This window comes from Eublepharis macularius, chromosome 5, assembly GCF_028583425.1.
Source record: "Eublepharis macularius isolate TG4126 chromosome 5, MPM_Emac_v1.0, whole genome shotgun sequence".
Taxonomy (NCBI): domain Eukaryota; kingdom Metazoa; phylum Chordata; class Lepidosauria; order Squamata; family Eublepharidae; genus Eublepharis; species Eublepharis macularius.
The window spans coordinates 174,332,631-174,347,694 of record NC_072794.1 but is presented as its reverse complement, the minus strand read 5'-3'; the positions used below and the strand labels follow the sequence as shown (position 1 = coordinate 174,347,694).

Below are 15,064 nucleotides of genomic sequence, written 5' to 3'. Positions count from 1 at the left end.
ATTAAGAGCTTCGGGCCGGAGAAGGCGCCCCCCCCGCTCGGCTCGGCTCGGCTCGGCTCGCCGGCCGGCCTGTCTCCTCCTCTGGCGGGCGCGGCGTCCGCGAGGGGGGCCTATAAAGGCGGCGGAGGGAGGCGGAGGAGCAGCACTGGCGGGCCAGACCGAGGGGCCGGCACGGGGTGAGTGGCGGGCGGGCGGGCGCGTCGCGGCTGCCAGCCGCCTCCGGGAAGGCTCCGCGAAGGGGCGTCCCTGCCCTCGGCTGCAGCCGCCCGGGGCGTCGGGGGAGGGCGCGGGGCGAGCCGAGGGCGGGAGGGGGCCAGCGAAGGCGCCACGTCGGGACCCCGGCCAGGCCCCGAGGGCCGCGCGCAGAAGGGCCAGCCGCTGGGAGGGCAGCCCGGCGGCCGGAGGGGGAAGCCCCTTCCTCGCCCCCCCCCCGGCGCTCCGCCTGTGGCCGGGCAGCGCCTGCACGTCCAACGCGCCAAGCCCCCCGGCCCCTTCCCGGGAGGCAGCGAGGCTGCGGGCGCGGATCCCGCGCACGGCCGGAGGGAGCGGAGGCGGCTGCGAGCGCCCTGGCGAGCGAGGCCCGAGGGGCGGGTGGGCCACCGGCCTGACTCGCTGGAAGGGCTGGGAAGCCCCGGGGCCAGGGCTCGCAGCAGCCCGCTCGGACGCCCCGGGAGCCGCCCCTGCCGCGCAGCCTGCAGCAGGGCGCGCTCAAGGCACCGCTGCCGGCGGACCGCTCCGAAGGGGCGGCCGGTGGCCGCGTCCTAAAGGGCGGGGGGCGAGGAAGGACTGCGGCGCCAGGCGCTTCCCCGCGAAAACCAGCGCGGAGGGAGGCCGGCCGGCCGGCCCGCGGACCCGTCGAGCCGCGCGGGAACTCGGAGCTGCCCGTGGCCTCGCTGGCGTCTGGAAAGGCCGGGACGGGCCCCTTTCCCCAAGTCCACGGCCCAGGCCCGCCAGAGCGCCCGGAGAGGAGCTTCGGCTCGTAGTAGATCCGCCGCAACGCCGGGCCGGCCCTTGCGGGTCCCGCGAGAAGCCCCCAAGGGAGCAGCAGCTGCCGCCGCCGCCGGGGGACCGGCCCACCTCCGCGCGCGACTGCTGGGGCTCGGGCGAGGGCAGAGGCGCCGCAGAGGCCGGCGAGATTCGCGGCCGTGCCCGAAGAAGGGGGCTCTGAGGCTCGGACGCGCAGCCCCCGGGGACCCTGGGGGCCTCCGAGGGCCGCTAGACTCGAGCCCGATCCGGCTGCTCGCCTGGACTGCGGGGCACCGAGCCGCACCTCAGGCAGCCTCAGACAAGCGCCCGTCGGGGCCTTTGGGGCAGCAGGAGCGCACGGGCGGGGCGGGGGGGGGGCAAAGCGGCGAAGCCGCAAATGACGCCGAAGGTGGGTCGGGGGGGAGGGGGGGTAAGAGGCGGCGGCGGCGAAGGGCGCCGATACCGGCAGCGGGCATCGCGGCAGGGGCCTGTTCCGCTGGGCTGCCTAAAGCAACGCCCTCGAGTTTTTGAAAGCGCGGCGCTAGAGGGCGGCTCTGCCGGAGGGGCGGCTTCGCTGACGCCTCCGCGCCTTTTGTTCCGGGCGAAGATGGAAGCGAAAGCGAAGTCTCGGCGACTCGTTCCCCAAAGGCCCGGCGACCGAGTCGGCCGGCCTCGGGGCAGCCTGTCGTTCCGGCCAGTGGCCGCGAGAGGGAGCCGCTTCGCTGCTGCCAGATGTGCCGCGGGGGGGGGGAGGGAGGGAGGGGGGAGCAGCCCACTGAAGCCCGAAGGGACGCGGAAAGGGGGGAGCTGCAGCCTGCTGGACACCAACTCTGCCTGCCTGCTCTCTTCTCCCCTCCCGTCCCCCTCCCCGACAGGGTGGCTTCCAGCATGGCCCTGTACAACTTCCTCCTCCTGCCACTGTGCCTGAGCACAGCAGCCAGCACAGCAACGCCGGGATGCAGGATCCGAGTCACTGCCAAGGGGCTGGAGCTGGGTAAGGGGCTGGGGGGGGGCAGGCCCCTGCAGACGGGTTCTGTTCCGCCATGCCCGGCCTAGCCTGCTCAGAACCCCGGGCCCACCCAGCATGGGGGGAAGGTGGTGCCAGCCTTCCGTTCGTTCTGCCAGGGGCAGAGGGGTTGATGCCCTCTGCCGGGTGCAGCCTGCTGGGTGGCGGTGTCTGATCCACCGAAAGGGGGGCTGGGGGGGGGCTGGCAGCTGCCCCGCGGAGCTCCCTCCTGGTTTGCTGAGGGCTCCCCACAGGAAGGGCTGGGCAGTGGGGATGATGCCGCCGCCGTGGGGCTTTTGCAGTGAAGCAGGAGGGGCTGCGCTTCGTGGAGCAGGAGCTGGAGAACATCAGCATGGGAGACCTGCATGGCAAGGAGGGCCAGTTCCACTACAACATCAGCAAGTGAGTCTGCCCGGCTGCACCGCGTGGGGTGGGGCTGGGGCTGGGGGGGTGGCGGGCTCCATGCCCGGACCACGTGCTGCTTTGCTGAGTGCTGCCCTTCCAGGGAAGATCCGCCTGCAGCAGCTCCAGGCAGCTTAGGAGCTGGTTTGGCGGCTTCACAGCCTGGGATGCCTGCCATGAGGCAGGGGCGTTGGTCCTTGTGGGCAGCCGGGTGCCAGGCAAAACAGCAGGGCTTTCTAGAGAGGTCTGGAAGACTGCCGGCCAAGCCCTTGTTCTGCAGAACTTGCCCCGGTTCAGCAACATCGGCATATCCTAGGAAGGAGCCGGCCCTTTGGCGTGATGGAGCTACCCCTGAGCCCAGTCCCACAGAAGCGCTTGCAGGGAGGGGGGGCACAGTCCTTAGGGAGGGAGGACGAGAGCAAGCTTTCCTTGGTTCAGGGGCAATGCAGGAGAAGCAGAGAGTTGGGGGGGGAATGGGCTCTCATGCAAAAGGGGCCTTGAGAGGCATAAGAGGGGGGGGGTGGGAGCTGAGCAGCAGGCACATGAGCACGTGGGCAGCCGGTGCATTCTGGTGTCTCCCCTGCAGCATACGAGTGACCCACCTCCAGCTCACCCACTCGGACCTGCGCTTCCAGCCCCAGCAGCACCTGGTCTTCGACATCAGCAACGCCTCCATCAGCCTGCGCTTCCGGCGCCAGCTCCTCTACTGGTTCTTGTAAGTGTCCTCTGTGCCCCCAGCCATGGGGGGGGGGGGGCTGAGCAACGAGAGAGCAAGTGAGCCTCAGGCAGCCCCCTCCCATGGCATGCCCTCGGTGTTCAGGCCATGTCTGCCTTAGCTGACACCCCCCCCCCCACCCGCCCGGGACCTTCAGGCATTCTTTCCAAGCCCATGAAATCTCTGGCACTAGGAGGGGGGGGGAAATCCCCCTGCCTCACTGACCTTAACCCATTGCTCCCCAGCTATGACGTTGGCTCCATAAACACTTCCGCAGAGGGTGTGAACATTCACACAGCACTGGAACTATCGAAGGACAATGCTGGACGCCTGAAGATTTCCAACATCAGCTGCAATGCCTCCATTGCTCGCATGCACGCGGGATTCAGTGGCACGCTCAGGTACTCTCTCTCCCCCCACCCCCATTGCTTGGCCTTGCTCTCTGGCAGTGCTCTGGTTGTCTGCAGTTTGGCCTCCTGCTCAAGGGGCCTGGATCCCTTTTCTTTCCCATGCCGCAAAATCTCCCCTGCCCCATTTCCAAAGGTGTCTGTATGTCTCTGTGCACACTTTTAAAAACAGTGGTTGATTTTGCACAGCCAGCATCTTTGTTGTTTCAAAGAGAGAGACGGGCGTCTAGCTGGAGCAGCTTAGGAGCTGGTTTGGGTCTTTGCTTCCCTTTCCATTGGGACGTAATGCTTGCAGATGGGTCTCTCCCCCAAGGCCCTCCCCCCACCCCCGATTTCTGACACAGAGAACCAGGCATCCTTCGGTCCCATTTGGAAGACTCACTGTGAGGGGGGGGGGGACAGCCACAGGGGAACAAAAACGCCTCCTGGGCTGAATTAGAGTAACACACAAATTACTAGCGCATGCTGGTGAGTGAATTCTTCCTCTGGGCCCAGGAGCCTGACTTTAAGGGGAAACCAGAAGTTTCTTTGTGTGTTCCATGTTCAGTGTGTATTAAAGATAAACAAACCACACTGGCCTGTCTATCATGAGTAGATCCAAATGCAGGATGTGAATCGGAATCCAGCCTCTTACCAAAGCATCAGCAGGCTGACTCCAGCCCCGAGAGGCTCGTATCTCACGTGGTGCTGAGAGCTTATATAGTGTTTGTGAAAAAGGACACTCCCACTGAATGGCCTATTTCTCAACCCACTAAAGGATGCAGTCAGTGTAACATACAAATGATACTATAGCAAGACTGTGACAGCTACGGGTTAGTTACCCAGTACAGAAGCAGGGTTCTTTTTCCTGTAATTTATAACGGGAGGCAAACAGCCATTCATGGGAGGTTAGTTCAGCGGTCAGAAGAGCTGGTTTGTGCCAACTGAAGAACTTTCCCAAGAATGCCAGTTGTGAGAAAGAAAATGTCTGACAAGCAGATTCAATAAGACATCAAACAAACGGATGCTAAGTAATGAAACGAAACCTAAGCGAATACAGACATTCTACACTCTGACTCCAAAGGTCACGTCCTGGAAATCTAGTCGGTCTTTAAGATGCTACTGGACCCAAGTCTTGCACTACATGTGACTTATTTAAGATGCCACCTAAGAGGCTCTAAGCAGTTGGAAGTCTCGCTTGCAGATGGGTACCAGGCGGCATCTTGCAGGTCAAGCAAATAGCAAGATTGGCCCAGTCGGTTCTTGGGCCGGGGGGAGCCATTGAGGCGGTGACAGCAGGAATTGAGTCCATCTCTGTACCCAACATGCAGAGAAGAGGACTGGGAGAGAGTGACCCCCCCTCCCCCAATCCAGCCAGACAACCTTTGGGACTACGAGTCATTCCACACAAGCAATGGCACCTCCAGGCACAAGGCGGTCTTTTCACGTGGGAAGGGGGAGAACGACCCTGGACGGAGGCCAGGCACAGGCTTTCTGCTCCCAGGACTGCTTTGCAGCTGGGTCTAGGCCAGGCGCCCTGCCAGCTGTTCCTGGGGAAAAGGAGCCACAGAAGCGGAAGGGGAATTCCTGCTGGGCGCACATCTGGCCTTGATGTGCCCACTTTTATGCTCTCTCCAGAAAGGTGTATGAATTCCTGGCCACCTTCATTACCACCGGCATGCGCTACCTCCTCAACCAGCAGGTAAGAAGCCAGCCTGGGAGGCGGTGGGCTGAGAACAGGCACCACCCCCTCTCAGGGGCTCCTCGCTCTCTGCGGCTGAACAGGACCCACGTGGCCTATTCCAAAACCAGGCTCCCATTATTTAAACAGGAACCATCATGTACGCCTTTGAGCATGAACAGAGAGCTTTTCCAGCCCGTACACATCTGAAAGTTGGGGGTGGCCTTTATAGGTGGGGCTACTAAGGAAGAAAAAGCGCCCCTCCCTGCACCTCTCATTTTGGACACAAAGCTCTTGTGGCAGGTAGTACCCTTCCAGGGGGGGCTTTTCTTTCCTCCCCCTTTTCTCTTTTTGCTTTCAGATCTGCCCTGTGCTAAACCATGCAGGGCTCGTACTGCTTAACTCTGTCCTGGACACCGTGCCTGGTGAGTGTGCGGGAGACGGGTGGGGAGCTCAGGCTGAGCACTTGGGAGAGGGGGACGAGAAGTTGGTCATCCACTGCAAGGCACACACAGTGGGGGAATGGGCACAGGCGTGGCCTGGTGTGTGTGTGTGTGTGTGACAGAGAGAGGGGAGGGGGCTTCTTCTGTGCAGTGATGTGTGCAGGCTGAAGGGGGGGGCAAAGGGGGTGTTGGAGGCCAGGCCAGAATATAATCTCTTCCTCTCCTCCTCCTTCGTAGTGCGCAACTCAGTAGACGAACATATTGGGATAGACTACTCCCTCCTGAGTGATCCCGTCATCACTTCTGACACCATGGACTTGGATTTTAAGGTACTCGTATATACCCTAGAGAGTGCTTAGATCAGCGGGAAAACATCTACTGGTGGTCCCTGGCCCCAGGGAGGCTTGGCTGGCTTCAGCCAGGGCCGGGGCCTTCTCAGTCCTGGCCCTACCTGGTAGAACTCTGTCGGAGGACTCCCAGGCCTGCCAAGACCTAACATCTTTTCGGCGGGCCTGCAAGACGGAGATGTTCCACCAGGCGTTTGGTTGAGGCCAGTCTTAGTTGTTTTAGAAAAGCCTCCCAACTGGTCTACTGTTAAGAGGGGGCTACATGACATCTGCCTCCCTGTATGCGAAGTCACAGCATGACACCAGCTCGTGCTCCCTCCTCCCTTATTTATTTATACTGGCTGGGATGATGCGGAGGGAGCCGCTGTCTTGGGATTTTATGTGACTCTGATTTTTAATGTATTTAAATGGTTTATCTGTTTTATGATATGGTTGTGACCATATCTAGAAATTGAATAAATTATTGTTACTATTGCTGTTACTACTACCTGCCACAAAGGCTAAGCCTAGACAGGGACCAGCCCGTGTGGCGCCATGGTTAGCATGTCAGGAAAGCATCTGCGAGGCCAAGGCTGCCAGCCCTCCCCCTCTCCATGGAGACCTGCTGGGCGGCCTTGAGCCAGTGCACTCTCCCAGCCTTGGCTGCCTGTCAGGCTTGTGAAGATGAAATGGCCCTATGGGGGGGGCTGTGGGGGGAAAACTCGAAGCAAGGGCAAAAGGGTTGGAGGGAAATGTGGTTGAGAGGTTGCAGAGATGGGGCCTGAGGAAGCAGGAGGGAGGGGCAGAGGAAAAGCAGAGCCCTTGTTGTAAGAGAGTCAGAGAGGGCAAGGCCAGAGGAGGCAGACGCCCCAGGGGACCAAGCTGGCAATTTAGGGAACACGAGAGCAAGAGCTGGGCCCAGAGGCACCTTAAAGACCCACTAGATTTCCAGCATAGGAGCTTTCGAGAGTCAAGGTGACTCATTGGCCCAACTTTGCAGGATGCATCTTCCCCGAGCAATGTTCAGGCGTTGGAAGCATCATGGCTCCGGTTAAAGGCTTTCCATCATGCCTCCCCCAAAGGCAGGGCCTGGGTCTTCAGCTGGTGGACAGGGTGCCAACTTACTCCTGGCCTGCCGAGTGAGGCAAGAGCTGTGGGGCTTAGGCAATAACCGAGGCCCTGTGCCCAAGGAAGAAGGCTGCCACCAGTCCTGGAAGGAAGCCATTCAGTGCCCATCAAAGGGGATTGGTTCCCTGTGTGGCAGCACAGGCACTGGCTCTCAGTCCAGGCAACTGAGCCGCCGTCAATGGCCTGCTAGCCCCGCTATCCGCCTCCCACCGTCCCTGGTGGGTGTGGCTCACACTCTTCGTTGCTGCCACCACTCTCTGATTTGTACACCGCCTGACTGAGGGGCAGTGAGACCCCTCTGGCTGAATTTCCCTACTGGGAAGTGAATTCCCCAATCTTTGGGTGGGCCCTGGAGAATTGGCAACCCACCAAGGTCTGGCCTGATCAGTTTCTCCTGGGCTCCCCCCCCCTCCCTGTAGCGTGCCAAGTGGGGGAGCTTACGTAGTCAGAGCACCACAAGGTCCTTTATATTCCAAAAAAGTGTAATTTAATAACTATACACAGAGCACTATATACAAAGCAGGTGAAGGCACCACACGTAGGGGTCGACCCCCCCGTTCAGAACTCCTAAGGCAGAAAATCACACTGAAGTGAACCGCCGTCTGCTTTCCCTACCCCACTGTTCCCTGCTCTACCTTAAGGGGGTGGGTGGGGGGTCTCAGGGAAGAAGGTTCCCCCTTTCTTTCCTCTCTGCTGCCTCCCAGGCCCTCCACATTTAGGGCCCAGGCACCCGGGTCTCACCCCGCAGCAGGAGCCTCTCCTTCCTCAACCAAGAAGGGTGACTCCCTTTATTCCCTTTCTGCTCCCTCCCAGGCCCTCCACACTTAGGGCCCAGGCACCCGGGTCTCACCCAGCAGCAGGAGCCTCCCCTCCTTCAACCAAGAAGGGTGACTCCCTTTTATTCCCTTTCTGCTGCCTCCCAGGCCCTCCACATTTAGGGCCCAGGCACCCGGGTCTCCCCCAGCAGCAGGAGCCTCTCCTTCCTCAACCAAGAAGGGTGACTCCCTTTATTCCCTTTCTGCTGCCTCCCAGGCCCTCCACACTTAGGGCCCAGGCACCCGGGTCTCACCCCGCAGCAGGAGCCTCTCCTCCTTCAACCCAGAAGGGTGACTCCCTTTTATTCCCTTTCTGCTGCCTCCCAGGCCCTCCACACTTAGGGCCCAGGCACCCGGGTCTCCCCCAGCAGCAGGAGCCTCTCCTTCCTCAACCAAGAAGGGTGACTCCCTTTATTCCCTTTCTGCTGCCTCCCAGGCCCTCCACACTTAGGGCCCAGGCACCCGGGTCTCACCCCGCAGCAGGAGCCTCTCCTCCTTCAACCCAGAAGGGTGACTCCCTTTTATTCCCTTTCTGCTGCCTCCCAGGCCCTCCACATTTAGGGCCCAGGCACCCGGGTCTCACCCCGCGGCAGGAGCCTCCCCTCCTTCAACCAAGAAGGGTGACTCCCTTTTATTCCCTTTCTGCTGCCTCCCAGGCCCCCCACATTTAGGGCCCAGGCACCCGGGTCTCACCCCGCGGCAGGAGCCTCCCCTCCTTCAACCAAGAAGGGTGACTCTCTTTATTCCCTTTCTGCTGCCTCCCAGGCCCTCCACATTTAGGGCCCAGGCACCCGGGTCTCACCCCGCGGCAGGAGCCTCCCCTCCTTCAACCAAGAAGGGTGACTCCCTTTATTCCCTTTCTGCTGCCTCCCAGGCCCTCCACATTTAGGGCCCAGGCACCCGGGTCTCACCCCGCAGCAGGAGCCTCTCCCTCTTCAACCAAGAAGGGTGACTCACTTTATTCCCTTTCTGCTGCCTCCCAGGCCCTCCACACTTAGGGCCCAGGCACCCGGGTCTCACCCCGCAGCAGGAGCCTCCCCTCCTTCAACCAAGAAGGGTGACTCCCTTTATTCCCTTTCTGCTCCCTCCCAGGCCCTCCACACTTAGGGCCCAGGCACCCGGGTCTCACCCAGCAGCAGGAGCCTCCCCTCCTTCAACCAAGAAGGGTGACTCCCTTTATTCCCTTTCTGCTGCCTCCCAGGCCCTCCACATTTAGGGCCCAGGCACCCGGGTCTCCCCCAGCAGCAGGAGCCTCTCCTTCCTCAACCAAGAAGGGTGACTCCCTTTATTCCCTTTCTGCTGCCTCCCAGGCCCTCCACACTTAGGGCCCAGGCACCCGGGTCTCACCCCGCAGCAGGAGCCTCTCCTCCTTCAACCCAGAAGGGTGACTCCCTTTTATTCCCTTTCTGCTGCCTCCCAGGCCCTCCACACTTAGGGCCCAGGCACCCGGGTCTCCCCCAGCAGCAGGAGCCTCTCCTTCCTCAACCAAGAAGGGTGACTCCCTTTATTCCCTTTCTGCTGCCTCCCAGGCCCTCCACACTTAGGGCCCAGGCACCCGGGTCTCCCCCAGCAGCAGGAGCCTCTCCTTCCTCAACCAAGAAGGGTGACTCCCTTTATTCCCTTTCTGCTGCCTCCCAGGCCCTCCACACTTAGGGCCCAGGCACCCGGGTCTCACCCAGCAGCAGGAGCCTCCCCTCCTTCACCCAAGAAGGGTGACTCCCTTTATTCCCTTTCTGCTGCCTCCCAGGCCCTCCACACTTAGGGCCCAGGCACCCGGGTCTCACCCAGCAGCAGGAGCCTCCCCTCCTTCACCCAAGAAGGGTGACTCCCTTTATTCCCTTTCTGCTGCCTCCCAGGCCCTCCACACTTAGGGCCCAGGCACCCGGGTCTCACCCCGCAGCAGGAGCCTCTCCTTCCTCAACCAAGAAGGGTGACTCCCTTTATTCCCTTTCTGCTGCCTCCCAGGCCCTCCACACTTAGGGCCCAGGCACCCGGGTCTCACCCCGCAGCAGGAGCCTCTCCTCCTTCAACCCAGAAGGGTGACTCCCTTTTATTCCCTTTCTGCTGCCTCCCAGGCCCTCCACATTTAGGGCCTAGGCACCCGGGTCTCACCCAGCAGCAGGAGCCTCCCCTCCTTCAACCCAGAAGGGTGACTCCCTTTATTCCCTTTCTGCTGCCTCCCAGGCCCTCCACATTTAGGGCCCAGGCACCCGGGTCTCACCCCGCAGCAGGAGCCTCCCCTCCTTCAACCAAGAAGGGTGACTCGCTTTATTCCCTTTCTGCTGCCTCCCAGGCCCTCCACATTTAGGGCCCAGGCACCCGGGTCTCACCCAGCAGCAGGAGCCTCCCCTCCTTCAACCCAGAAGGGTGACTCCCTTTATTCCCTTTCTGCTGCCTCCCAGGCCCTCCACATTTAGGGCCCAGGCACCCGGGTCTCACCCCGCAGCAGGAGCCTCTCCCTCTTCAACCCAGAAGGGTGACTCCCTTTATTCCCTTTCTGCTGCCTCCCAGGCCCTCCACATTTAGGGCCCAGGCACCCGGGTCTCACCCAGCAGCAGGAGCCTCCCCTCCTTCACCCAAGATGGGTGACTCTCTTTATTCCCTTTCTGCTGCCTCCCAGGCCCTCCGCATTTAGGGCCCAGGCACCCGGGTCTCACCCAGCAGCAGGAGCCTCCCCTCCTTCAACCCAGAAGGGTGACTCCCTTTATTCCCTTTCTGCTGCCTCCCAGGCCCTCCACATTTAGGGCCCAGGCACCCGGGTCTCACCCCGCAGCAGGAGCCTCTCCCTCTTCAACCAAGAAGGAGCCTAACTGACGTTTTTTCCCCTCAGGATCGGCTGAGTGTCTCCATTCCGGCTCCACCCCTTATTTTTCCTTCCCTTTCTTGGCCCGGGGCAGCTGGGAGTTGTAGTCCAGGAAGAAGGGCGTCCCACACCAAGACTCCTGCAGGCCCCTCCCTGGCCCCACAGCCCATCAACCCTCAGGGGGAACATTTCCCCCCCCCCTCTAAAGCAGATTGACTGCAACCAGCACTCATTTCACCCTTGGCAACCATTTCGTTACACCCTGTGAGAAGAGCTTGCTGTTCTTGGGCAACATGATGGAAACCGGAGCGCATGGGGAGACAGCGGGACAGGCAGGCCCCTGGCAGTGCTGGGGACGTAAAGGGGATCTGCAGGGTGCAGCAGTTTGAATGCCTAGGGGTCAAATGGCCACGCCCAGGGTAATCTGGGTCAGTCAGCAGGGCAAGTGCGCGTGTGTGCACATGTGCAGGAGGTTGGCCCTGACTGAACTCTCCCCTTCCCAGGGCACGTTCTACCCCTTGGGAGATGAAAACCAGACCCTCCCCAACTTAGCCACAGAGCCTCTCGTCAAGGCGACAGAACGCATGGTGTACCTGGCCCTCTCCGAGTACTTCTTCGACTCCGCCCTGTTTGCTTACTACCAGGCCGGTGTTCTGAACATGGAGTTTGCTGGTGAAGAGGTCTGTGGGGCAAAGGGCCCCGGTTGTGGGTTCCCTGGGCAGGTGGTGGGGCTAGCAAAGCATGTGCTGAGCCTCTGCTCTTGCCCCAGGTGCCCAAAGACCTGGAAGTCTTGCTGAGAGCCACATTCTTTGGGAGCATCATGCTGATGGTAAGTGGAGCAACCGAGAGGAGCCTCTTGACCTCCCACACCAGGGGAAAGGTGGGGGCAAGCTGACCGGCCCAGCAGAGCCCCGCCTTGCCCGTGCACTCCAAGGCCTTCTGCCCAGGATAACCAGCACACCGGAGCCACCCAAAGCCTGCAGATGAACCCAGCATCCCTGTGCCACTGAGGCAGAGTCCTGTGTTCTGCAGCCGGAACCGCCTGAAGTCAGACAGGCCTGTGGGCTCCAGGTAGGAGCAGGGACTGGACTCTGACACAGCAACAGGTAGGCTTAGCAGACCCCCCTCAAAGTATTGTTTTTGGGCACAGCTGAGCGAGGTGATAGGAACGGTGCCGGTAATTTGCACTGCCCGGGTGCCCTCAGCCAGCACCCGGCCCACTGCCAGAGCTGCCACAAGCAGAGGAGCCGAGCCACTGCTGCCGTCTCCCGGCCCAGGAGCCAGGTCCCCCTCTTGCCTGGTGCGGGGAGGGGGGCCGGCCGTGGTGTCTGTTTCCATCACACAGCTTTTGCATACAACACTCCTGGAAGCAGAAAGAAGCCAGGCCCCCAAAGGAAGAGAGGCTCCTGCTGCTAGCCCCCCCCCCTCTGGTGTCTGCTCTTACAGCAGGCTGTGACAGACACAAGAGGCACCTGCTGAACCAGGCCACAGTGGGACCATCGGGCGCTGCCTCCCGTTTCCAGACAGCTACTGAGGGAAGGGAGCCCACAAGCACAGCATGCAGGCCACAACTGCCCCCCAAGCAGAGGTAGACTGCCTCTGGCCATGGAGGTCTTGCAGCCAGAGGTGCGCCTCTTCGACCACTGACTCACCGTGGTCTGTATTGGGCTGGAGCAGCCCACACCCCTCCTCTGGGCTGATCCACTCTCATCTCCCCCCAGAACCCTTCAGTGGTTGATGCTCCTCTGATGCTGCAGCTGCAGGTGACGGGGCCCCCCGTCTGCACCATCAAGCCCTCCGGCACCACCGTGTCTGTCTCCGCCACCCTCAGCATCTTCTTGGTGCCCCCCGAGCAAGCCCTGGTCCAGCTTTCCAGTTTAGTCATGGTGAGCTCAGTGGGGCGGGCATTCTCCCCCCACCAGCGCCCCACAGATCCTGCAGGCCCTTCTGCATACAGGACACCCAGCGCCACTCTTCGGGGAGGGGATTGCAGGCTGGGGGCTACTCAGGGCCACCTCTCTGCCAGAGGAGGGGGTGGGGAAGCAGCCCCCTGCTCCTGTTGGCAGGTCACGGCTGAGACACTCCCTTCTCCGGAACTGGGCTCGTGACCTTGCCCTGGCCTTTGCCTTGCCTGTACAGGAAGCTCGGCTGAACGCCAAGGTGGCCCTGCGCAAGAAGGCCCTGCAAGCGCACCTGGACCTGAGAAGGTACAGCAGGGCTGCACCATAGGAGGGGCTGTGGGGGCAACTGGGGAGGCCTCTGCTCATGCCCCCCCCTTGCTACTCTTAGGTTCCGGATCTACTCCAACCAGTCAGCCCTGGAGTCCCTGGCGGTAAGTGCCGGTGGCCAAGGAGGGGACACCCTTGACCTGCTGAGAGGAGACTCATGCGAGGTCTCCTCCCCCCCGGCCGGATGCCCCCCCCGCTCACCCCCCCCGCTCTCCTCCTCCCCCATCTCCTCCAGCTGATTCCACTCCAAGGCCCGCTGAAGACCCTCCTGCAGTTGACCATCGTGCCCCTAATTAATGGTAAGAGCCGATTTTGCAAGGGCGGGTGCGGGTGGAGGGCCCAGGCAGGGGCACTTCTGCTTGACGCTGGGATCCCCCCACTTCGTGTTCCTGCAGAAAGGACCAAGAAGGGTGTCCAGATTCCACTGCCAGAAGGCATGGACTTCACCAAGGAAGTGGTCACCAACCACATGGTAGGTTGGGGCTTATCCTGCAGCCAGAGCGAGACCCTCTGTTCAGCTTGCGTTGGGTGTGGGTGGCTCGGTGGAGACGAAGCATGTTCTGGCAGCCGCTCACCCCCCTTTCTCCCCCCAGGGCTACCTGACTGTGGGTGCAGATCTTCATTTCTCCAAAGGCCTGAGAGAAGTCATTGAGAAGTACCGGGCTGCCTCTGGCCCCTCACCAACCTCTGAGGCTACCTGAGAACTCCTCCCCCCCCAACACTTCCCCCTGCCTCTCCCCTTATGGAAGGGCAGCACCTCAGTCCTGCCTGGCCCTGCAGCACCTGGGCAGCTCCCCTCCGTCCCCACCCCGGGCAGGCTGGGAAGTGGAGCCAATAAAACAGGCTTTGCACTTACTGGCTCTGGCACTCTGTGGCGATGGCAGCCCACCTGCCCCCCCCCCCCAGCTGAGAAAGGTGACGTTGCCCTGGGTGGGACCGTGTCATGGAATGACTGGCTAACGGGAGCCCCCCCCCCCCCCCGCTCACTGTGGGGACTGCACTTCCAAGGCTGCCTGTGGCCAGAGCTTGACGCATACAGCGGAGCCACTTTCACGCTACTGCAAAGGCTGTGCTCCGTGTGCAGTGGCTACCCCACCAAATGGGCAGGCTCCAAACTGCAGCGGGCAGGTCCAGAGTTTGCTCTGAGTGGTGAAAGTGGAGGGGAGAGAGCAGCCCCAACTCCTGGACCCTTCCTCAAGAGGCTGGATCAGCCCCTCCAGCTTCAGGGAACCTACAAGCTTGCTTTCAATGTGCCCAGCCCCCTAGAAGAGGAAGCCCCAGCTGTATGTGAAAACTCTGCTCTAGAGCAGCGCCCCCCCCCCCCGTCTCCTGGGGGCAGGGGAGAGGCAGCCTCCCCTTTTGGGGTGGGGGTGGGGGGTGTCAGCTGGCCCTCGCCTCTGCAGTTGTTCACCAGCAGCAAATTCTACACTTTTGCTGCTCACGGGCACTCTCTCCCTGTTTCTTGGAATGGCATCACTGCTGGAGGCATGATGAACCGTGGCAGGACGCTGGTTCTGCTCCCCCCTCCCCACTGTGGCCACCCTCTGCCACAGCAGACAGGGACTCTTCAGGCTTTCCCCTTAGAGAAAGGGGCGCACGTTGCCGCTCTCTCCACTTGGGGCCCTGCTTACAGCCCTCTTTGACCACAAAAGGACTTCCTTGTGAGTAAATGTGCAGCATTTCACTTGCAAGCTGAAGAATTCTGACGTAAATAGTACACACACACACACACAGCGCAGCTGCACCTTAGGCAGCCTATGAGGCAGGAGCAGAAATGGGGTGGTATAATTCCAATAAAGGTTAACAGAAGTGTCGATGTGCGGCTCCCCTCAATCCTTTGCGATGCCCTCTGAGGAAGGGGCTCAGCTGAAGGAGGGCAATGCCAGAGGGGGCTCATGACCCTGACCCCCCAGGCAGAGAAGAAAGGGGGACTCCAGGAGGAAACAGCCCCCTCCCCTCAAACAGGATCTGAAACCCAGGCAAGTTCCTCTCCTGCATAGCTGAGTGGAAAGGAGAACACAGCAGCTTCCTCTTGGGCCGATCTGCCCGGCTGCTCCTTGGCCCACCTCCCAGCACAGCAAAAAGGGGAAGCAGCAGTCTCAGGGGAAGGGGACCTCTGGTGCTTTGGGGTGGGGGTACAGAGGTAAAAGACACAAACCTGTTAC

General features: G+C 61.4%; 1 protein-coding gene across 1 annotated transcript; it reads left to right on the top strand.

Moving 5' to 3' along the window:
- The first annotated feature begins 111 nt into the window (after positions 1-111).
- On the top strand, positions 112-13,754 carry PLTP (phospholipid transfer protein). The gene is made up of 16 exons (XM_054979487.1): positions 112-176; positions 1,842-1,960; positions 2,275-2,374; positions 2,961-3,089; positions 3,335-3,490; positions 5,114-5,177; positions 5,518-5,581; positions 5,837-5,928; positions 11,175-11,351; positions 11,441-11,500; positions 12,393-12,557; positions 12,811-12,878; positions 12,961-13,003; positions 13,135-13,198; positions 13,295-13,371; positions 13,493-13,754. Exons 2-16 carry the CDS (start codon positions 1,855-1,857, stop codon positions 13,598-13,600), a joined length of 1,473 nt encoding a protein of 490 aa, XP_054835462.1. The 5' UTR covers positions 112-176; positions 1,842-1,854; the 3' UTR covers positions 13,601-13,754.
- The last annotated feature ends 1,310 nt before the right edge of the window (positions 13,755-15,064 follow it).

What these genes read in the sequence shown, in the direction of transcription:
- PLTP (XM_054979487.1), top strand. Translation starts at nt 1,855, where the DNA reads ATGGCCCTGTACAACTTCCTCCTCCTGCCACTGTGCCTGAGCACAGCA. An exon ending in TGGAGTTTGCTGGTGAAGAG is followed by an intron (nt 11,352 to 11,440) that starts GTCTGTGGGGCA and finishes CTCTTGCCCCAG; the next exon opens with GTGCCCAAAGACCTGGAAGT. An exon ending in GCGCACCTGGACCTGAGAAG is followed by an intron (nt 12,879 to 12,960) that starts GTACAGCAGGGC and finishes TGCTACTCTTAG; the next exon opens with GTTCCGGATCTACTCCAACC.